This window comes from Cydia amplana, chromosome 27 (genome assembly GCF_948474715.1).
Source record: "Cydia amplana chromosome 27, ilCydAmpl1.1, whole genome shotgun sequence".
NCBI lineage: Eukaryota > Metazoa > Arthropoda > Insecta > Lepidoptera > Tortricidae > Cydia > Cydia amplana.
This window is the reverse complement of record NC_086095.1, coordinates 159,820-183,258: the sequence shown is the minus strand read 5'-3', so window position 1 is coordinate 183,258 and position 23,439 is coordinate 159,820. Positions and strand designations below refer to the sequence as shown.

At 43.5% G+C, this 23,439-nt stretch overlaps 1 protein-coding gene across 1 annotated transcript in view; it reads left to right on the top strand.

The window, feature by feature from the left end:
- Positions 1–22,066, top strand: part of LOC134660502 (multidrug resistance protein homolog 49-like) — a 65,934-nt gene extending 43,868 nt beyond the window's left edge. Inside the window, exons 4-27 of the mRNA XM_063516273.1 lie at positions 660–760; positions 1,351–1,522; positions 2,076–2,200; positions 2,813–3,008; positions 3,882–4,106; positions 4,565–4,751; positions 5,811–5,953; positions 6,682–6,831; positions 7,130–7,188; positions 7,315–7,449; positions 7,768–7,871; positions 8,557–8,657; positions 8,974–9,144; positions 10,419–10,601; positions 11,666–11,756; positions 13,277–13,389; positions 14,235–14,364; positions 15,732–15,927; positions 17,176–17,338; positions 18,290–18,484; positions 19,236–19,445; positions 20,345–20,491; positions 21,269–21,377; positions 21,848–22,066. Of these exons, the coding sequence (XP_063372343.1) occupies positions 660–760; positions 1,351–1,522; positions 2,076–2,200; positions 2,813–3,008; positions 3,882–4,106; positions 4,565–4,751; positions 5,811–5,953; positions 6,682–6,831; positions 7,130–7,188; positions 7,315–7,449; positions 7,768–7,871; positions 8,557–8,657; positions 8,974–9,144; positions 10,419–10,601; positions 11,666–11,756; positions 13,277–13,389; positions 14,235–14,364; positions 15,732–15,927; positions 17,176–17,338; positions 18,290–18,484; positions 19,236–19,445; positions 20,345–20,491; positions 21,269–21,377; positions 21,848–21,936 (3,495 nt within the window). The 3' untranslated portion in view covers positions 21,937–22,066. The remainder of the gene's footprint in view (positions 1–659; positions 761–1,350; positions 1,523–2,075; positions 2,201–2,812; positions 3,009–3,881; positions 4,107–4,564; positions 4,752–5,810; positions 5,954–6,681; positions 6,832–7,129; positions 7,189–7,314; positions 7,450–7,767; positions 7,872–8,556; positions 8,658–8,973; positions 9,145–10,418; positions 10,602–11,665; positions 11,757–13,276; positions 13,390–14,234; positions 14,365–15,731; positions 15,928–17,175; positions 17,339–18,289; positions 18,485–19,235; positions 19,446–20,344; positions 20,492–21,268; positions 21,378–21,847) is intronic.
- Positions 22,067–23,439: the final 1,373 nt, after the last annotated feature.

Sequence of the window (23,439 nt, the reverse complement as noted above, 5' to 3'; positions counted from 1 at the left end):
ACCGCTCTCTGTAGCGTGCTACATATCTGCCTCACTCTAAAGGACGATGGTGGAAGACTCCATAGCTTTGGCGGTGGCCAGTGCGGCCATCATGACTGGCCAACTGGGCTGCTTCTAAAATGGTCGGGATCGCTATCAACTCACTCATGAGTCAATATTCATTATGATTTCTCACGCACTATTTATGCTTTATTGTAAACTTTTTCAACCCAATATGGATTATCGTTCACACGGCATCTATGCCGTCTTGCCGTGCCGAGAAAGCCGTCTTGCCGTGGGACTTTAAAAGTTTAAACGTTGCCATACAAATTTTGCTGTCACTCCGATATTCGATAAAATCCCTTATACGGTATACGGGAAGAGATAACACGGTGTGAACCTAGCCTTAGAATTACTAGGTAAGGCCCCAGTACGTACTGGGGCCTTACCATGATGTCTTTATTGAGATTCTGTTTAGGACCGCTTTTAGAGCTGGTCAAAGACTCCTAGTAATTCTAAGGCTAGGTTCACACCGTGTTATTTCTTCCCGTCCTTATAATAGTCCTTATAATGGCCCTGTCCTTATAGTTGGTCAATTAACCGTAGCTCCTGTAATGCCCCCTATCGTCTTCGTATAAGCGTCGTAATTTTTCTGACCACATTAACCCTGCATTGTGCAGGTGTCGCGGCTACGCTACCGGCTGCTGCGCTCCGTGCTTCGCCAAGAGATGGCGTTCTTTGACACCAACACTACGCTCAACTTCGCCTCTGCACTAACAGAGTAAGTTTGGACTTGAAATACGAGCAACATTTCATTTCATTCATTCATTTCATTAATTTCATCCGTTTCATTCGTTTCATTCATTTCATTTCATTCATTTTCATTCATTCATTCATTTCATTTCATTTAATTCATTCATTCAATAGAAATTGGGAATCTAAAGTGTCATTTTAAGGAACTTGCTAACTATGTAAACAAACCGCCATATTGTCTCTGAATGATGAATTTACTAGTGACTTTTGTTTACATAGTTACCAAGTTCCATAAAATGACACTTTAGTGATATATAGTGACCGTTCGCAATTCTATTAATATTTAGATAGCATCGAGCGCTCGTAATTCAAAAATCGGTCCAATGGTACACGGTTTCCGATTAAGCTAAAATGGAATATTAAAGGTACCATCGAGCTGATCTGATAATGAAGACAGGACAGGAGGTCGCCATGGGAAAACAACGTCGCCTGTAATTGTGTTTGGGTTTGTTTGAATTGTCTCGATGAGCATTAGTTGCCTGTTGAAAGAAAAATACTGTCAATAAAAGCTTGTACTTAAACATTAAATTTTTGACAAAAAAACCTTTTTTCCTCCAGAGACATGGACAAATTCCGAGGCGGCGTGGGCGAGCACGTGGTGATGACGTCATATCTCGCCGGCTCTGTCGTCGCGGCAGCTTCTCTCTCGCTCTACTACGGCTGGCAACTCACTCTGGTCGGCCTGGCCATAGTTCCTATAGCTATTCTAGTCGCCGCTACTGTTGCTAAGGTAATTTAAAGTAATTTTAGGAAATTTAAGGGTGTTGAAGTGATACAAGGGTTGTAAAGTTGAAGTCTTGCCACGGAGCTTTTAATTATTTTGTGGTGGCCCAATCTTCGTGGGTGGATGGTCGAACTGAGTGGAATATAAAGATCCTTATACTTTGACGTGTCGTACAAGACTGTGGGAACACGTCGTGGGTATCTTTCGACACCCTTTTGAGAGGGTGTGAGGGGTCTCTTCCGCATCCCTGCTGTGAAGACTGTTTCGGGTCGCGCCACTCCTCGTGGGCGGTCATTCGCCATAATTTTTGGGAAGGCTGTGCGTCTGGTGCCCACGCGGCCGGGAGGGGGTTTTCCTGCTCAACAACTTGCGACCTTCACCAATGCAGAGTTTTGGTCGAAGGGTGTCAAGTTCCGGCGGTTCCGCGACAAGATCCCTGACACCGCGGGGTTGCGTAACTCATTACAGCTTTAATGTGCTCTGTATATTTAGTTGTGGGTTGTATGTATAGTTAGGTATATAACAAAGAATATTTTCATTCATTTAACTAACCTTCCAGTACCAAACAAGATGTTCCGCGGAGGAAGTGGCGGCGTACGGTGCCGCGGGACGTACGGCCGAGGAGGCTCTCGCCGCCATCAGAACCGTGCGAGCGTTGGGAGGCGAGGAGGTGGAGGTACAACGGTGAGTGTCCTAGACCCGTGTGTGGCTTGCCTTTCTACTGAGGCGGAGATAAGAGGAGACTCACGGCCGAGGAAGCTCTAGCCGCCATCAGAACCGTGCGAGCGTTGGGAGGCGAGGAGGTGGAGGTACAACGGTGAGTGTCCTAGGCCCGTATATGGCTTTCCACTGAAGCGGATATCACGACATGAGCGAATCAAACCAATATCATTGGTTGTAATCCAGCGGAGTGGAGAAGAAAACCATTGCTATTTGTTAATTCCCATCTCCTCTTATCTCTGCCTCAGTGAAAAGGCAGCCGTAGCCTGCTAACTATCAGCACAGCGAGAGTCAGAAGGACTAAATGGAAAGTGTAAGGTTGCCATTCCACTACAGTGAGGCAGAAATGCGTTGCGGAGATGAGAGAAGAAGTGCGAGTATCAGTATTAACCGATAGGTTGCCTTTCTACTGAGATGGAGACGAGCGGAGATGAGGTGAATCACTGATATTGGTTGATTCCTCTCATTTCTCCTAGTCCCCGCCGCGCCGCAGTGTTAAGGCAGCATAGCATTGGTTGATTATTATAACTATGCGATTAATTAGTAATGTGTAAAATTGGTGTTTTCTGCTTGCAGCTACAAACGTCTTTTAGAACCAGCTAAGGCGGCCTCATCCCGTCGCGGACTGTGGGCCGGCGCGGGCTCCGGGCTGGGCTGGCTGCTGACCTACTCACTCAATGCCGTCGTGTTCGCGTACGGGACCACGCTGTGCGTGCGCGACATGAACCTGCCGCCGGAGGAGCAGGAATACCATCCCGGGATCATGGTCACTGTGAGTTTATTATATGATGTCGGAGACAGCAGACGAATCGCCCGATGGTAGACGATTACCAGAGGGGTTGCAAGTGCGTTGCAGCCTTTAAAATACGTACGCCCTTTTCTTGAAGACTTCAAAGTAGACCATCATTCTAACTGCAGTAGGCCTCTGTTAGCAATTGTTTTTTAAGCACTTATGGAACCAGTTAGAGGTTAGAGTGGAGGTTTCCTCGAAAGACTGGTGTGAACTTGTTCCCTGGGGAGCAGAAATATCATCATGGGGACAGGTAACTGTAATCCTATTTTGTATGAGGATCTTCAATTAGTGAAAGGTTTTTCCAACTATTTCTCGAGAGTGTAAGTGTAAAGGAGCGTTTTCTAAAGGTTCGTAACGATTTTTGGATATGACTGTTCCTGGACACTTTTTGACTATAAACTTCCTTGAAAGTCTTGTATAGTTTGTAGCTTTCTAGTAGACCCCGAAGGCTTATCCTATTGTCTATTGTTCAGTAAAATCGCACGTGCTACTTACCTGCAAAAAAGGGTCCTAATTATTCTATTTGGCACCTGAGCGCGGGCTAGTCCGACGCTCAAAAAACCAGTGTAGGTGCGCTCTCCGATAACGCGCCTTTGTTACGCATCTCGATGACACATTTTAGACTGGTTCCGTAGCGTTCGACTCACCGGCACTCAGTAACCGAAGTACCGATTTTTTATGCAGGTGGTTGTGGCACGTGGCACGAGCGGTTTTTCTTAACAATAGACAATAGGATTAGCCTTCGGGGTCTATTAGAAAGCTACAAACTATACCTTGTACGATTATCTGTTCCCTACCAAACCTTCCACGGTCATTTCCCACTAATAAACCTTATTCCTTTTGTTCCTCCAGGTCCTCTTCTGCACGTTCATGGCGTCCCAGAACATCGCGATGTGCCACCCGCACCTGGAGCTGTTCGCGGGCGCGCGCGGCGCCGCCGCCTCGCTCTACCGCCTGCTGGAGAGGCGGTCCAAGATCGACGCCATGCTGGACCGGGGGGAGAGGCTGGACAAGCTGGAGGGGGAGATCGTGTTTGAGGATGTCTACTTTAATTACCCGTCGAGGCCTGATGTGAAGGTTAGTGTTTTGTCCATTTCTGGATACATATTCTTCGACCCATGGTATGTATCCATGTTGACGTGTAAAAGTGCCCTTGTGGCCTATTTGCTGAATAAATGTTGATGTTTGATGTTAAGGGTGTAGCTATAACGTAAATGCCCCAGATCTGGACACTTTTCCAATAATTGCCACCAATAGAAGTGACAAACAGATCAACTAACAGCCAAATACTAGTTGTTTGTAGCAGACTGTAGAACAAATAATATACCACTATAAATAAAATAAATATAAATGCCACTAACGGTCAAAATTCCAATAATTAAAATTAAAATTATTTATTTCAGGCACAAATCCCATATAGTGTTAGTACAAAAATATACTTTAGCTACCTATATCTAATATCTATGTTAGTGTACAAATGATCAATGATCTTATACCTCAAGATGCGTCGATCACAGTACCGTATTCATCCGCAGGTACTCCGCGGCTTCAACCTGCGCGTGTCCCCCGGCGAGACCGTCGCCCTGGTCGGCGGTTCCGGCTGCGGCAAGTCCACGACCTTGCAGCTGCTGCAGAGACTCTATGAGCCAGCTGGAGGCAGCGTGAAGGTGGACGGGAGGCCGTTGAATGAGCTGAACATCACGCACTACAGGAGGAGTATAGGTATGTGTTCTGATCTCGTGTATAGTGGGCACACTGGGGAGTGGTGGACGAATGAGTAAGTCCACGACCTTGCAGCTGCTGCAGCGGCTGTATGAGCCAGCTGGAGGCAGCGTGAAGGTGGACGGAAGACCGCTTAATGACCTGAACATCACACACTTTTTTTTTTCGTATGGCTTTTTGTGATACTCTACTTCAGAGATTTACAGTTTTTAAGTACTGTACCACTGTACACACTACAGGAGGAGTATAGGTATGTGTCCTGATCTAGTGCATAGTGGGTACACTGGGGAGTGGTGGATGAATGGGCAAGTCCACGACCTTGCAGCTGCTGCAGCGGCTTTATGAGTCAGCTGGAGGCAGCGTGAAGGTGGACAGGAGGCCGTTGAATGAGCTGAACATCACACACTATAGGAGGAGTATAGGTAATCTTGAATAAAAGGCAAGACGAGGGCGAGTCATTTGAACAGGTATCAAGCAACAGTCTTCTAGAGGTAGTACATGGAAATATACCTAATGCTTATTTCATATTCTACTGGGAGTAGCTGGGCGCGTCATTGTGAACCTTGTTGGAATGCACCAGCCGGCGTATTATGGATGGTTTTATCCACGTGATAAAATAACTGTCATTTTTTAACACCGCGAGACAGAAAGTGACGGACATCGTTTTATCACGCTGTCACGTAGATAAAAACTCTCAGTATATATGAGTTACTCTATGACAAAAACGACCATCATGACCTGCCGGCCTAGCCAAGTTGACCATCGCTATCGCTTCGACAACGAAACGCTTTATGTCTCTCTATCACTCATTCGTATTAGTGCGAGAGTGACAAGTGTCGTTTCGATCGCTACGGAGCGTAAGCGATTGGTATGTTGGCTACACGGTCTGTTCGGACGGATGATACGGTACGGATGATATTGAGCTAGCCCAAACGGTTAAAGATCTCCATGAAGTTTCCTAACAAGAAAACTATCAAACCTTCTTGTGCAGATAGAGGCACCCCGTGCTCCAGTGGGTCGTAAAATGATGATCAATTCAACGAACTGTATTTGTTACAGGCGTGGTAGGCCAGGAACCGGTCCTCTTCGGCGGCACCATCCGCGAGAACATCGCGCTGGGCCTGGACCACGTCAGCGAGGCTGACATCATCGAGGCTGCTACCGTCGCTAACGCGCATGGGTTTATCTCGAAACTCAAAAACGTAAGTTATTATAACAAACTATATTATACAATAATCGATAACAAACTAGCAGAGATACACTTTGTCAATTTGCAGTGTCGTTTTCCTTTTTAACCGACTTCAATTTCATAGAAGGAGGAGGTTCTGTATTCAGTTGTGGCAATTTTTTTTTCTCAAATATTATTGAGCGTTTAAGTAAGTTTGTCTATCTACTTAATTAGATTTTTCCACTCATTCCCTCTAAGGTTAGCTGAAGAGATCCCTTATAGGGATAAGTTCGCCTTTGTACCTAAATTTATGTGAATTTCACGTGAACATGTTTTTGTACAATAAAGTGATTTATTTACTACTACTACTACTACTACTACTACTACGAATACAAAAGAAAAATCCATCTCCGAGAAATAACTCTCCAATCACTACTTGCTACTTGTTGGTATATATTATTTGTAAAGACAAGCTATCTTATTCGAAGCGAAAAATAAATGTAAACTTCGAATTCAGGAGTCCCGAGAAGAAAAAGGAAAGGGTTGAGATTTTGAAACGTTGGCAAGAAATCCGTGTCAACCTCTGATGGCTATCTGACGCATTTATGCTTTAGAGGGAGCAAGTGATATTGCTATCTCATGCTACCGCATGGCTGCGTCCCTTGGAGTGGCCGGCGCTGGCCCATCGTGTAGAGGAGCCATGAAGTGTCTTTTGCCAGCAGAAGACCCCCGTTTACTCACAAAGCTTGAATCTGTGTTCAGGGCTACGACACAGTGATCGGCGAGCGAGGCGCTTCGCTCTCCGGCGGACAGAAGCAGCGCGTGGCCATCGCGCGCGCCGTCCTCCGGAAACCCGCCATTTTGCTGTTAGACGAGCCTACTTCTGCGCTGGACCCGGCTGCAGAACGACAGGTACATTTGTTGTCAGATCAAACTGTTCGATTCGCGGCAATGTATAATTTAAATTGTTTGAACTATAGTTAAATTCCATACACACTGAAGTGAAAATTGTAACTATTGTATCTAGAAAATTCAAATTCCTTTGACTTTTGTACACACATATTTTCAGCCGTCTTTTACAAATTTCATATCACACTAGCAGTGATTATGATAAGCCATTTGTGGGCGCGATTGAGCGCATTTGCCAGATTTGGATGCACCTAAACACCTTGTGATTCGTTGTGTATTAATGTTACCTTGTTTCTTACAGGTACAAGCAGCGCTGGATGCAGCCAGCAAAGGAAGGACCACGCTAGTTGTATCACACAGGTAATTAGATATAACACCTCCATTTTTAGTCTCAACTATATCGCGGTAGACCCGTTTGTGTAATTAAATTCAGTCGCTGTTTGCCGCTATAATTTAATTTAAATACCTATTATTTATTGGTCACAGGTTGTCGACGATAGTCAACGCAACCCGTATAGCCTACGTGGAGCATGGAGCGGTGCTGGAGCAGGGCTCACACCGGGAACTGTTGGAGAAGAAGGGACTCTATTGGAAGCTGTTACAAGAGGACATGAGCACAGAGTAAGTCACTACCATACGGCTATGATGGTCACCGGTTGTCATACAGGTTGTACGTATAGTCAACGCAACCCGTATAGCCTACGTGGAGCACTACTATACGGCTACGATGACTTGTCACAAGATATTACTACGAAAATGTTGGGTTAAAATCCCGGTAAGGTTTAGGCTTATTTATTTGTGTGATGAGCCTGGATGTTTGTTCCTAAGTAACGAACGTTTTCTACATGTTTATGGATAATTTCCCTTATTTCATAGATCGATCTCTATGTAAGATTGTCCTAGAATATTTGTTTTATATAATGTACCTGTCGTTCGTAGAACCATGGAGAAGACCTGCTCAGACGTGGAGTCGGACGGAGACGACGATGTCGTCGAGGAGAGCCCGTTCAAGAGAGCGCCGAGCATTCGCTCATCGAGGCGAGGTGAGTACCCCCCTACAATACCGTACATGCACTAAGTGTAAGGCCTGAGTGGACGCTCGAGTTGGGCGTGCAGCGGGGCGGGGCGTGCGGCGTGCATGTTAAACAAATGCAAACGTATAGTAACGGCCTTAGTGCACGCTGCTCAATCCCTTGGGAGCTCGGCGCCACGCTGCACGCCCCGCCGAACGCTCCGCTTCGAGCGTCCACTCAGGCCTTACACTAAGCGCTTGTACCATCCCATGAACCCAGCGGTTAAACCATTAACCCAGTGTCTAATTGTACTGGTAACCAATGTAACTCCGGGGTTACCGGTTAACCCCGGGTTAGTGGGATGGTACAAGGGGCGCTTACAGCACTGCATTTGACTGAGAACTCGTCTGTGATAACAGGCTGCAAACCTCATTGCCGGTGGCCGGCGCTTGACCGAGACGTGTCTTCAATGGATTCTTATTTCATAAAACGTGCATGCAATATTTTTGGTCTAGGTCCCAAATATGGCTCCGCTACACACTAAGTACGCTAGTAAATGATATATTGATACAAATTATACATTCATACCTGGGCGTGGAAAGCGAATCATTTTGACTACCTCGTCCGTTCAGTTACTGTAGGTATTGCTAACTTTTAACAATGTAATTTTATGTATTTTTGTACATAAATATTATCATTGCGTTGTATGTTCCAGAGTCCGTGACACCGGAGCGTATACTACGCGGCAGCATGCGGCTGGGCTCAGTGGCAGGTGCACATGTACCCAACGTAGCTGTGCCTGATCTGGACCACATTGTAAGTGATCTATATTACGTTTTGTTTAATAAGCCAAATTATAATATTGACACTTCTTGATAATTAACAAAATACTGCCTCTACAGTTTATACACGCGCCCTTGCGCGTTTATAACTTGAACACTACGCCTATCGGGTGCGTCGCCATCGTAAACCTTGTCGCAATGCACGAAGGTTGATATTGGGCTGTAGTCTAACACCTAAGTATATACATACCGCTTTCAAACCTTAGGTCACGGATTCGGTCTGGAAAATTAGATTCACGTAAGCAAATTAATCCATTATTTTCCTTGCCTTAAATGTCGATCTTATTTAGGAGGAAACATACGAGACTGAAGAGGAAGCAGCCGAGGCCCCAGTATCGAGCATGCAACTTCTCAAGCTGAACGCGCCGGAATGGCCGCTGTTGCTCGGTGGAGGGTTCGCGTCACTCCTCGTAGGCGCCACGATGCCTGTGTTCGCGCTACTGTTCTCACAAATATACGCGGTAAGTTTTTAGAGTTAGACCAAGAAAAGTCTGCAGCGATTTTGATAGCCCACGCAGTGCGTTATTTACACGTCATAAATTCATAGAAGTTTGACGTTTAAAATGACACTTGTGTGACGTTTAGCGTCGCATTTAGAGTTGGAAAGAGGTAGGAAGGAAATGAAAGTTGGATTTAGAAAAGTTAATTAGTATTACATATTTAAAATTACAATAAGTTAGCTAGGGCCGTGAGTACTTATAACTGAGCCGGCAAGAATGGAATAATGAAACCAGTCTTTAATAGGAGGCACTTTCCTGGGACTCTACTTCGCAGGCGGGCAGTTGTAGATGGCTCCGCTGAACAAAGCAAGCATCGCAGTCGCAGGTCCGGAATATTCTAAGAAGGCTCCGCACTGTGGTCCAGGATCCTCAGCTCGGAATGGAAACCTTCCAGAAAGTGGAGCATGCGCATAGCGCAACCCGGGGTAGTGCAGGCTAGTGGGTTTACAGAGTCAACCCCAGACTTGATCCCTAGCAATATTGGTCTTATTAGAATATGCACACAACGGTGACTGCGTCATCCGGCCCGCAAGGAAAGAAATATCAGGAAAGTTAACCTTTTAGCATTTCTTTAGTGTTCACGGATGAAGCAGTCAGGAAAGAACAGATTAGTTAACAGTATAAAAGAATACAACGTAACATTATTCCCATAAGAAACTTAGATTAGAGATTCACAACACTTACCCGATCCGGGGAAATGTACACAACATAATAAAAGCTTGTGAACACAACAACTTGTGATCTAAAGGTATTCAATCAAGTTTAGTATTTTACATTTAATATATATCAAAGAAAATTTGCGAAAATACGAGAGAAACCTTCACCATATTTTTCATGTGACAGATTCACAGATTCCTGAAGGAATTTTTAAAATGTAATGTTTTTTTTGCAACCGGCCAGCACAAAACGCCGAGCGCAAACGAGGTTTTATAGCAAACCGTTACACTTGCACTGCGTGGGCTATCAAAATCGCTGCAGACTTTTCTCGGTCTGACTCTATCACTACACAAATCACGCGAATTTTCGGGCCGCCTTCACTCACCAAAATGTCGTCACTCCAGTTTTGAGTAGTGTAGGAATTCTTTAACACTGCAACTCAATTTTCAAAAGTATTTGATCTTATTTTTCACCGATGTTAAAGCATCTTATTACAGTTATATGTGTCAAGTTTTAAGACCTTATTAAACATAAATTCACATGCAAGGTTACTTAACTCCTTAATATTCGTTTCCCAGATGTTCGCGGAATCGGACCCCAACAAGATTCTATCCCAGTCCCAACTATACGCCGGCCTATTCGCCGGTGTGGCCGCCACGTGTGGCGTCGTCACGTTCCTCCAGGCATGGTTGTTTGGCCGCGCCGGGACCCGGCTCACTACGAGGCTTAGGGAGAATACACTCAGGAATTATCTGTACCAGGTATGATATATCCGACCCCAACAAGATGCTATACCAGTCCCAACTGTACGCCGGTGTGGCTGCCACGTGTGGCGTCGTCACGTTTCTCCAGGCGTGGCTCTTTGGCCGCGCCGGGACCCGGCTCACTACGAGGCTTAGGGAGAATACCCTCAGGAATTATCTGTACCAGGTATGATATATCCGACCCCAACAAGATGCTATACCAGTCCCAACTGTACGCCGGTGTGGCTGCCACGTGTGGCGTCGTCACGTTTCTCCAGGCATGGTTGTTTGGCCGCGCCGGGACCCGGCTCACTACGAGGCTTAGGGAGAATACCCTCAGGAATTATCTGTACCAGGTATAATATATAATCCGACCCCAACAAGATTTTATCCCAGTCCCAACTGTATACGCCGGTCTGTAAAGTGTGGCTCTCGCACATTTCTACTGCCAATTAAAAAAAAAAGACACAATTAGGTTGCGTTGTTTTATCACAGAGTTTCTATGGCCACCTCCTGTCTCCATCATGAGATCAGCGCGATGGCACCATAATATTGCATTGTCACCCGACTTACATATGTAAGGTAAGGTATGTGCAGGTACATATGTACCTATGCAAATTTTCAGCTTCAACAGAAACCAGGAAGTGAATCAAATTTAGCACTGCGGCAGCACTGTGGTAGACACATTGAGAAGTAGATGATGGGTGTCAATGGGCCTACCACGGTTGCTGTAATGTTTTATATTTTAATGTTATATGTTTTAAATGTTTGTGTTTGTTTGTTTAATGATAATATTTTAATTTTGTACTTATGAGTCACACAGTTACTTGAAATAAATGAATTTTAATTTTTTTATTTTTTTTTACTTGCAAAATTTGACCCCTACAAACATAGTTAATACATACATACAATATAGGTACATTGTAAGTTAATAAAAAGCTTGTAAAAATGAGCTGCAGCACGTCTGCGTGGAGTTTCGCGTAACTCGGTATGACAGCTGACATCACAGACCTTATGAGCTTTAGTAGGACTAGGCTGATTATACTATTTTATTTATTAAATGTTGCCGACGTTGTTTACAGGAGCAGGGCTGGTTCGACCGCGCGCAGAACTCGGTGGGCGCGCTGTGCGCCCGCCTCGCCACGGACGCCGCCGCTGTGCAGGGCGCTACAGGTAACTTTACGGAAAAGTAAAACATATTGCATGACATTGTATAGGGTAACAACATGTAAGATTCATGATTGTCCCTAATCTGTTTTGACATTTAATTTATTTTATTGTTTTGCTCTATTTCTGTTTTCTTAGAGTGTAAGTAAAATTATAATTTTAATTTGTATGACATTTTTATGCGCATGATTTTATATTTTTGTATGTTTTTAATTGTCCTTAATTAATTAGCATGTATATTGACAATGTATCTGTTTTTCCTAGCGTGTAAGTGATTTGGTCTGTAACTGTAAGCTTACATTGTGTTCAATAAATAATAATAATCATAATAATATTGGCTCTGTGAGCTGTATACCTACTTGTAAAATTCACATTTTTTGTAGCCTATTTTTTGTCCAGTCTCCTGCAAAAATATGTTAAGCCAAGCGCGCACCACGATTTTAAATCGTGCGACGCGATTTTAAAATCGCGCTGTAATACATATTTTCTTGTCGCATGTGCGCGCACTAGTATATAAACACATACGTTGCATTTCTGCGACAAAATAATCGCGCGACAAAAAATCGTGGTGCGTTCTTGGCCTTACTCTTCGAAGCCGGAAATATATGTGATACGCTCTTATGGCTGTACAAATAAGATCGTATCAGATATTTTTACGGCCTTCGTTGTGTAACATAATATTACTGCAGCTGACTGTCCCAACTGCTGGACAAAGGCCTCCCTTTTCTTCCGCCACTCAGTGGCATGCTCCGGCCAGTCGCTGCAAAATGCGTCTCTTTTGATCTGCGTCTGATCCAAAAATTTAACTGACAATAAAATCTACATAATTATCGAGCCTGCCGGCCTAGCCAAGGTGACAGTCGCTTGCTTATGTCTCTCTACCACTCTTCCATATTAGTGCGATAGTGACAGTTGCGTTTCGAGTGGTTTCGATCGCTACGGAACGTAAGCGATTGGCATGTTGGCTACGCGGCCTGCTCACAAAATGTCACGAGAATCGTTTGAGAAATGTAATGTAATGTTTAATTTGAATTCTGTACAACTGTACTTTTTTGACATTCATAAGTGCATTATATTAATGCCTAAATTGAAAAATAAAGAATTGAATTGAATTGAATTGAATTGAATTGAATGCAACCTGTAGGGGAGATTAACCGTACATACGAAAACATTATTGCCCAAACTGAAACGAAACTTCGCTTCGATCGGTCAACAGGCCGCGTAGCCAACGTGCCAATCGCTATCGCTCCGTAGCGATCGAAACGCAACTGTCACTGTCACACTAATATAGCCAAGTGATAGAGAAACACAAAGCGAATCGATAGCGAAGCGCAAGCGATCGTCACCTTGGCTAGGCCGCCAGGCCTCGTAGACAACATGTTAATCGCTAACGCTACGTAGCGATCGAAACGCAACTGTCACTGTCGCCCTAATATGGAAGAGTAATAGAGAGACATAAGCAAGCGATCGTCACCTTGGCTAAGCCCCCAGGTACTATAGGTTTTAACGTTACTTTTTTGCACCAGGCACCCGACTGGGCACGGTGCTGCAAGGCATCAGCACCATGGCGATCGGCGTGAGCCTGGCCATGGCCTACTCTTGGAAGATGACTCTCGTGTCTCTGCTCAGCGTGCCTTGCGTAAGTACCTCCTTTTCTTAGTGTGCTTATCTGATTGTGATAGTAGGTGATTAGCAAACTATGAGCTCCTACCAAGTTCAGGCTGACCTTGGACTGTGGCTTGATTTCCAGTCATATTAGTAGGTGTTTTGAAAATCGTTATCGAAATTAAGATTTGTCAGTTCTACCATAGAGAAATATAGTAAGACAAGAGTGCTCACTCCATACATCAATTCAGACTATTAATTTCAGTGTCTATACATCTAGCATCGAGTAGCGGAACTATCAGTTCTGCTACTTGACAATAGATGTAGCACCGACCGGAAAGTCTTATCTCAACAGCATAAGACTTTCCGGTCGGTGCTACATCTATTGTCAAGTAGCAGTACTGATAGTTCCGCTACTCGATGCTAGATGCTAATAGTCTTGTTGGTACTAAAACTGATGTATGGAGTGAGCACTCTATGTATTTTTTAGGGTTCCGTACCCAAAGGTTAAAAACGGGACCCTATTACTAAGACTCCGCTGTCCGTCCGTCCGTCCGTCCGTCTGTCACCAGGCTGTATCTCACGAACCGTGATAGCTAGACAGTTGAAATCTTCACAGATGATGTATTTCTGTTGCCGCTATAACAACAAATACTAAAAACAGAATAAAATAAAGATTTAAGTGGGGCTCCCATACAACAAACGTCATTTTTGACCGAAGTTAAGCAACGTCGGGCGGGGTCAGTACTTGGATGGGTGACCGTTTTTTTGCTTGTTTTGCTCTATTTTTTGTTGATGGTGCGGAACCCTCCGTGCGCGAGTCCGACTCGCACTTGGTCGGTTTTTTCTCTATGGTTATACGTAATGTATTGGTTTCAGGTGATCGGTGGTATCTACTTGGAGGGTTACGTGATGAAGAAGGCCGAGGTTAAGGAGAAGAGGGCGCTGGAGCAGGCGTCGAGGGTCGCCACAGAGGCCGTGTCCAACGTGCGGACCGTGCAGAGCCTCGGTTAGATTTATATATGTACCTATACCTACTACCCATGGCTAATAGCTACCCATGACGAACAGGGACACATTAGTCAATCAACGAGTTATCTATCTATAGTATAAAACGTGAATAAAAAAACCGGCCAAGTGCGAGTCGGACTCGCGCACGGAGGGTTCCGCACCATCAACAAAAAATAGAGCAAAACAAGCACAAAAACGGTCAACCATCCAAGTACTACCCCGCCCGACGTTGCTTAACTTCGGTCAAAAACCACGTTTGTTGTATGGGAGCCCCACTTAAATCTTCATTTTATTCTGTTTTTAGTATTTGTTGTTATAGCGGCAACAGAAATACATCATCTGTGAAAATTTCAACTGTCTAGCTATCACGGTTCGTGAGATACAGCCTGGTGACAGACGGACGGACGGACGGACAGCGGAGTCTTAGTAATAGGCTCCCGTTTTTACCCTTTGGGTACGGAACCCTAAAAATGAACTTGATAACTCTATAAGCTAACTTTACACCGGCATGAATAGAACAAAGAGAGGGAGTGTCATTATAGAGTGTCATATTTTCATAGAAATATAGGTAACATTAATAAAAATATAAATAAAAATATACTTAATACGAATATGTAGAAATCCTTGTTTATAGGTACCTAACAAGAAGTATTAGTTAGAATGTGCAATTTAGAAAATTTTGAAAATATATAAGAATGTTAATAATTAGTAAGAAGTAATAATAAGCAAACTGTGATATTGTGAACTACCTAATTTTTGCTACACCCTTTCGGGTCCATGTATGTAACATCTATACAATGGTATGCAAATAAAGATCTTGTTTTGGATCTCGTGCTAGATTTAAGCCATAATGTACAATTCTATTACCCATGATATTGTACGATGTCTGTTTAGTGTACCTAATAAAGTAAAAAAAAAAAAAAAAAAAAAGATCTCTATCTCTATCTCTATCTCTAAAATAAATCATTTATTGCAAGCTACAAGGCTCACATAATGATGACATTGCCCCACATTGTCATAGCAAATGCTGTGCAGAGTGCGTCATGATGAGTCGTTGTTAAGTAGAAACTTTTAGAATACTTGGCAAAAATATGAAGTTCTATAGTCTGTCAAGCCAGACATGTCAGTAGCAATGTAAAGCAAACTAAAGTATGGTGTCCCTAGGAAACGAACAAAAAGCAGCAATGTACATCGAACAACGATGAAATGTAAACAAAACAGTTCCACAGATAAGATATAAATGACACGCGATTTTCGAACAATTCAAACGTGTTGCTAACCCGCGATTTTTCTAATTTGCCGCCTTTTTCTGCTAACTAGATTTGCTTGACCAAGTATATAATATAATGCTCTTTATATCCACAGGCGTAGAGTCCACAATCCTGGACAAGTACCTGTCAAACCTGCAGGAAGCCAGCGCGCGCGCCGGCCCCGCCTCCCTCCTGCGCGGACCCGTCTACGGACTCTGTCTCTGCGCGCCTACACTAGGATATGCTGTGTCTCTGTCTTATGGAGGATATCTGATTGCGAGAGAAGACTTGCCTTATGCCTACGCTATACTGTGAGTACTGAAATGGTCCATAAATCTCTGGCAGAAAAGTCCAAAAACTTGATCCTTGTATTGATTTAAACTAACACGATTCTCACTCATTGAGGTATATAACAAGAGACGACATCTCGAACAAAATGTTTCCGCACCTTAGAGAAGTGCATGCATGCATGCGAAGCCGAAAATTGTTAATAAAGACGCCACAAGTATTTTTTGACTCAGTTAAACAACGTTGCATACAATACTTTTTCTACGACCAAACATTTACTTTGAAAACTAAATAATAGTAAATCAACAGTTATTCCATTGCTTACCGGTGAAATGTTATTCCATCGTTTTTATTATATTTTCTTGTGCTATTATTGCAACTTTTTAATACGCACTAGGCATTTTTTTATTTTTTTTTATTTTCTGTACATGTGTGGCATCTCGTCAATGGTCGGTGACGTACTAAAAGCAAAGAAGTGCATGCACTTCTCTGAGGTGCGGAAACATTTTGTTCGAGATGTCGTCTCTTGTATACCTCAATGTTCTCACTTATACTTGTATAACTACCACGGGACTTAATCGCGTAAGACTTACGTTTATTTATGGCCGTTTCGAACATGACGTTACGTTCGTGGTGGTGGTACACACAACACTCACGACGTGTGTAGGCTAAGTGACAACCCTAGCGTACAAGTGAATAATCAAGTGCGGGTAGTTCGCAAAACCCGCGCAGCAAGGAGATGTTGATACAATTCCTCGCCAGTCTGCCTGTGACCGCGAACGTAACGGCACGTTCGAAACGTCAGGCCATAAGTAAACGTAAGTCTTACGTGATTAAGTCCCGTGGTAGTTATAAAAGTATGAACTTGATCCACAGACTTAAATATACGTGACTTGATCCTTATTAAAAAAAATTATCCCAGAATTTAATATCTGGGTGACCGAGCTTCGCTCGGAAAACATATAATAACTCGGAAATGCGCGTTTTCCCAGAGATAAGACCTAGCTAGATCGATTTTTCGCCCCCGAAAACCCCTATATACCAAATTTCATCGAAATCGTTAGAGCCGTTTCCGAGATCCCCGAAATATATATATATATATAAATAAATAAATAAATAAACAAGAATTGCTCGTTTAAAGGTATTAGATAAATTAAACTCCTTTCAACAGTAGGTAAGTTTAAACAAAACGGGCACTAATGCACGCATAATGCGGGCATAATAAAATCATTCATTGATTGATTCATTGAATGCTTACCCTCGGTCCCCAGGGTGTCAGAGGCGCTGATCTACGGCGCGTGGATGCTGGCGGAGGCGCTGTCGTTCGCGCCCAACTTCGCGGCGGCGCGGCGCTCCGGCGCGCGCGTGTTGCGGGCCTTGCAGCGCACGCCCGGGGTCATCACCGAGGGAACTGCCGCTGAAATACCAGACTGGGTAAGAAATGTGACTTTTAGAGGCAGAGTGTAATGTACTGTATTTACCTCAGTAAATCATACGATATAGTGCATTTCCAACGGTTCGCCAACACAAACGTCACGCGGTAAGACCGGCTCTGCCCGCAGTATGACATCAATAACTGTCAGTGACGTCACCATGACGTAAGCGCTCGAGACATCTATACACTACACAGAGCACTAAAGAACCCTATACTGTAGCCCCTCGGGAAGAGGTACCTCGGATGGGATGGGAGTAAGGATCCTTTTATAAAGTGTAACACTCTTACGGTAGATGTCAAGGTGCCTCCCTAAAAAAGCCCATATGGTGGAAATATTTGCTGCCCATGGATGAGGTCTTAGTAGCTCAGATAGCATAGCGCTACGTATATAATCCAGTGTTCGTGAGTCTCACCCACGACAGTGAAATTTCCATTTTAAATTTATTTTAAGCTTAATAGCATCGTTCGCAGGCGTTTTTGCTTGATACAAAATTAGGCCAATCCATAGGCTCCTGTAATCAGAAGACTAATAATCATCATCATTACAATTATTTCCCTACTGCTACATCTCATCTTCAAACACATCACTTGTCCCGTTCCTTAGTCAATCTCATTCAGAAACTGTATCTACTACCTAGTCAACTACATCAGCAATAGGGTATTTTCCTACTAGTCAAATCAGTTACTTTTTTCGAACTGTCAAAACGATTTTGCTACTATGGAATTTATATGAAACGCTAGCATGTGACGTCACAATCAAATTACCTACTCTGTATAGTTTTATACGGGTTTAAAAATAGAAATTGTGTGTAAAAATAACTGTTGTATACGTTTTTCTATTAATCTTCTGATACTTTATTTCATGCATGGTGTAAAATAAACATTTAAATACCCATATAAATAATAATTTTATTACATACAGTCAAATACCCTATTCATTAATGTGTCAGACGGCGACCGGCGACATCACGATCAGCGACGTGCACTTCACGTACCCGACGCGGCCCGGCGCGCCCGTGCTGCGCGGCCTGTCGCTCGCGCTGCCGGCCGGCAAGCGGCTCGCGCTAGTCGGCACCTCCGGCTCCGGGAAGAGCACCATCGTGTCGTTGCTGCTGAGGAGTTACGACGCCGACAGCGGGAACATGGTAAGTTACGAGAAAATTTAAAGGAACAGATGCTCTGTATTTAAAGCTACTTCAAGCGGCTGGCTTTAGTCGGCACCTCCGGCTCCGGGAAGAGCACCATCGTGTCGTTGCTGCTGAGGAGTTACGATGCCGACAGCGGGAACATGGTAAGTTACGAGATTTTTTAAAGGAACAGATGCTCTGTATTTAAAGCTACTTCAAACGGCTGGCGCTAGTCGGCACCTCCGGCTACCATCGTGTCGTTGCTGCTGAGGAGTTACGACGCCGACAGCGGGAACATGGTAAGTTACGAGAATTTTTAAAGGAACAGATGCTCTGTATTTAAAGCTACTGCAAGCGGCTGGCGCTAGTCGGCACCTCCGGCTCCGGGAAGAGCACCATCGTGTCGTTGCTGCTGAGGAGTTACGACGCCGACAGCGGGAACATGGTAAGTTACGAGAAAATTTAATGGAACAGATGCTCTGTATTTAAAGCTACTGCAAGCGGCTGGCGCTAGTCGGCACCTCCGGCTCCGGGAAGAGCACCATCGTGTCGTTGCTGCTGAGGAGTTACGACGCCGACAGCGGGAACATGGTAAGTTACGAGAAAATTTAAAGGAACAGATGCTCTGTCTTTAAAGCTACCTGCCGGCAAGCGGCTCGCTCTAGTCGGCGCTTTCGGCTCTTCGCTATCTCTCGGACAACCCGAAAATATATCATAAAAATGTTCAGGTTAAACGAGGAAATTGCAATTGTTTATTTCTTGTCCTCAGTTGTTGGACGGTGCCGACATCCGGCGCACGCTGACGCTCCGCCAGCTGCGCTCGCAGCTCGGGCTCGTGCAGCAGGAGCCGGCGCTGTTCGAGCGCAGCATACGCGAGAACATAGCCTATGGAGACGCCAGCCGGAAGGTGTCCATGGATGAGATCATACACGCGGCCGAACAGGCGAACGTGCACAGCTTTATCGCCAGTTTACCTCAGGTGAGATCAATATTTCACTATAAAAAGACCGGCTACTACGGAACAAGATAGTACATCGTATACGCATTTTATTATTACAAGCTTTTATTTTATTTACTTTCACCTGTCCCGTTGTCTGGCAGTCTGTAATCAAATCTTGCAAGTTAAATTTGATCCACTTCCCGGTTTCCGATTGAGCTGAAATTTTGCATGCATGTATAAATCGGATGACAATTCAATATTGTGGTACCATCGAGGTGATCTGATAATGGAGACAGGAGATGGCCATAGGAACTCTGTGATGAAACAACGCAACCTAATTAATTGTGTTAGGGGTTTTTAGAATTGTCTCGATGAGTATTAGTTGTTTGTCGTAAGAAAAGTACAGTCAGCGATAAATGAAATTTTTGCCAAAAACTTTTAACATTGCATTTTTATCATGAAGCGTCGGTGACCTAGCGTTAGGCGTGCGACTTTAAAACCAATAGTCGCGGGCGGGTTTGACTTGGCTCATCAACTTACCAATGAGTTTCTTGGGGTGATCGCGAATACAAACGACGCTGATTCCATGAGGCATTACTTTTTTTTTCGTGAATGACATAATATCTATTTCTGTTTATAAGTTTCTTGGAACTTTACTAATCCCAAAAAGCCGAGTTTCCCGTCTGGGTTGAAACTTTGAAAGTTCAGATAGCAGTCGCTTTTGTAAAAGCAAAGTCGCTTTCATGCCATATTCTTGGGACTAGGTCAGGAGTCACCAGATAGCGGACCGCGGTCCGCATCCGGACCGCCGACCGACCGCGATGGTCATTTTATTTTAAGAGAATCGGATCTCAGTTGGCAAGTGGACCCAAACTCGCCACCATCTTGACTACCGGTATCACGTATCGCAATTTCTGAAGTCATTACTTGTTTATCAGGGCTACGAGACGCGACTGGGCCAGGGCGGCGCGTCACTATCAGGTGGTCAGAAGCAGCGTATAGCCATCGCGCGCGCGCTGGTGCGGCGACCGAGAGTTCTGCTACTCGACGAGGCTACATCCGCACTGGATGCTAACAGTGAAAAGGTAAGGTGTCTTGACGTATGGACTTTATCTCTCTATACCACATAATCTTTGCTTAAAATCAAATGTAAGCATCTTTACAATTGTAAAGTAACCGTTTGGAGGTGTATATGATTGTAAATTTATGATTATTATGATGAATTTGCACGCTTGCATGCAAGCTAGGAACATGGTCTGTAACACTATACACTGTATACTGTGACATCCCCATACTGTATCAATGCAAATAAATAATTTCTGATTCTGATTTCTGTACCTTCACTTACCTTCAAATCGCAAACGATTTTTAATAGGTATCTTGAGATATTTGATGGACCGATTGAATTCGTTGCACCTTCTTAACCCTTAAAAAACCGGCCAAGTGCGAGTCGGGCACGGAGGGTTCCGCACCATCAACAAAAAATAGAGCAAAAAAAGCAAAAAAATCGGTCACCCATCCAAGAACCGACCCCGCCCGACGTTGCTTAACTTCGGTCAAAAATCACGTTTGTTGTATGGGAGCCCCACTTAAATCTTTATTATATTCTGTTTTTAGTATTTGTTGTCATAGCGGCAACAGAAATACATCATCTGTAAAAATTTCAACTGTCTAGCTATCACGGTTCGTGAGATACAGCCTGGTGACAGACGGACGGACGGACGGACAGCGGAGTCTTAGTAATAGGGTCCCGTTTTTACCCTTTGGATACGGAACCCTAAAAACGACGTTTGAGATGCGCTTGGCCTTATTGGTCAATGTTACCATTTTAGCTTTTGTTCTTATAATATGTTTACTTGCAGACGGTACAGGCAGCGCTGGAGGCGGCGTCTGAAGGCCGGACCACCATCACCATCGCGCACAGACTGGCCACCGTCAGACACCACGACCTTATCGCTGTTGTCGACAAAGGTATGTAGTCTACAAGAACGTAACACACACATTTTCTCTCACGTAACATGACTGTAGGTACCACTGCTCAGCACTGTCTGAAAGTGGAGACCCAGGCTTTTCGTAACATGTAACCTTCGAGCAACACCGGGAAGGGAGACGGCATTCGTACTATTTCCCCTCTGCCGAAGCATAGGTACAACCACGGTACAACTGTACCTATGGCGGTGCGTGTTGTGAGCAGAATGATTTTTACGATAAGATATCGCTTGGGCTCCTCCCTACCGACATGTCGGAAACCAGCGTTGCTCGAATCATGTAACATTATGTCACGCGTAATGTAAGTGAATAAAATTACGTGAGTAAAGCCGTAAAATCATTTGACTTAAGACAGTTTAAATTCAGTACGTGTGTAGTGCGTCTGAGATGGCTGGACAATATTTGACTGCTACTGAATCAATACTCAAGGAATCTTTCGTATTTACCAACAGGAGTGGTGGCAGAGATCGGCAGCCATGATGAGCTGGCGCGCAAGCGCGGCCTGTACTGGGAGCTGCTACAGCAGCAGGGGCCGTGCTGAGCCGCCATCTTGGCAAGCCGCCATCTTGTGTAGCCACCATCTTGTGTAGCCGCCATCTTGTGATTGTGTTCAACGTTTTAGTTATTGATTGATTAGTAATCTCATTTTCATGGCAGCGTTCATACGCTAACCCTACATTTGGTCTTGTAGATTCTGATATTTTCAACTTAATTTTGCATATTTCCCTAACCAAAGTCTTTTACAAAAACTTCAATTAGTTATCTCCCTCAATATTGCTAGAAGATATTCCTTTCACTACGCTACCATGAAAAGAAAATCAAATTAGTAGGTATCACTTTTTCCTATTATGACGAAATAATCGTGAATCGCTTAGGTTCTAAAGAAAGAACCATGCTGCCTTACAATGTTGTCAGAAAGAGGCAGATGATTTGTAGATATTTTGTAGTTTACCTACCTACATCAGCGTCAGGTGACAAGCAAAACTCACTAATTACCACAAGTTCATAGCCATACTGAATCATATTAGTACTAAAACAAGGTTGATTTTTGATTAAATATGTATTGTAGGTACCTAATTAGTGAGTTTTGCTCGTCATCTGACGATAGGTACTTTCCGTGACATAGACTTAAGTAGATACTTGGTAGATACCTAATTACCTATAGTAGTTTAGGTAGGATCATATTTAATTTTAGTTTAAGGACTATATTTAATATGAATTCATAATAGAAATAAGACGGATGTTTAAAAAAATGCTGTATAATAACAAAAAAAGAGCCAAAATCTCAGTCTTTTTTTCCTCAGACTTTAATAAAATCTGGTCATTTTGAAGAGCTCCTTATTCTGGGCGAGATAAGTATAAAATTGCAATTTAAGACAAAACAATATTTAATAATAAATGTAATCTATGGTTCCAGTATTCCATACTTTTTCGTAACTCAGAGGAACTTTTTTTACAGTGAATGTGCGCTTATATTGTACAATTTGTACAGAATAGGGAACTCTATATATTCACCAAATTTTATCGAAATTTGACGAAAAAAACGAAAAAAAAAAACATCAGTGAATATGTTTTTTATACAAGTTGAATGAATGATAGTATTCATTATTAACTATTTATTATTAATAATTATTATACACGTGATGTGCCGTTTTTAGGTGAAAACCAAACTTTTGCAAGGTGCCTACTAGTTTAAATAATCGTAGGCAGACGATAATAATGTTGTAGTACTTACATAAGTACTAGAGGAGTCCTAATTTAGCGCTTGATTCGGTTATTCTAAGTATATTAGTGTTAGTAAATTATGACTGTGATTAAGATTATCTATAAGTAAGTTAAAATAGATAGGAATAACTGCCGATTCTCATCCACTATATACATAATATAATTTATATGACTTGTTTATGTACTTGCGAATTAAATACAGGACCGATTTCAGGTTAATATCACCTTACTGCTTGAAAGATATCAATTTTTAACAGACAAACCTACCTAAAGCCTGACCACGAATATATGATCACGCGCCATGTTGCGGAATTTCACT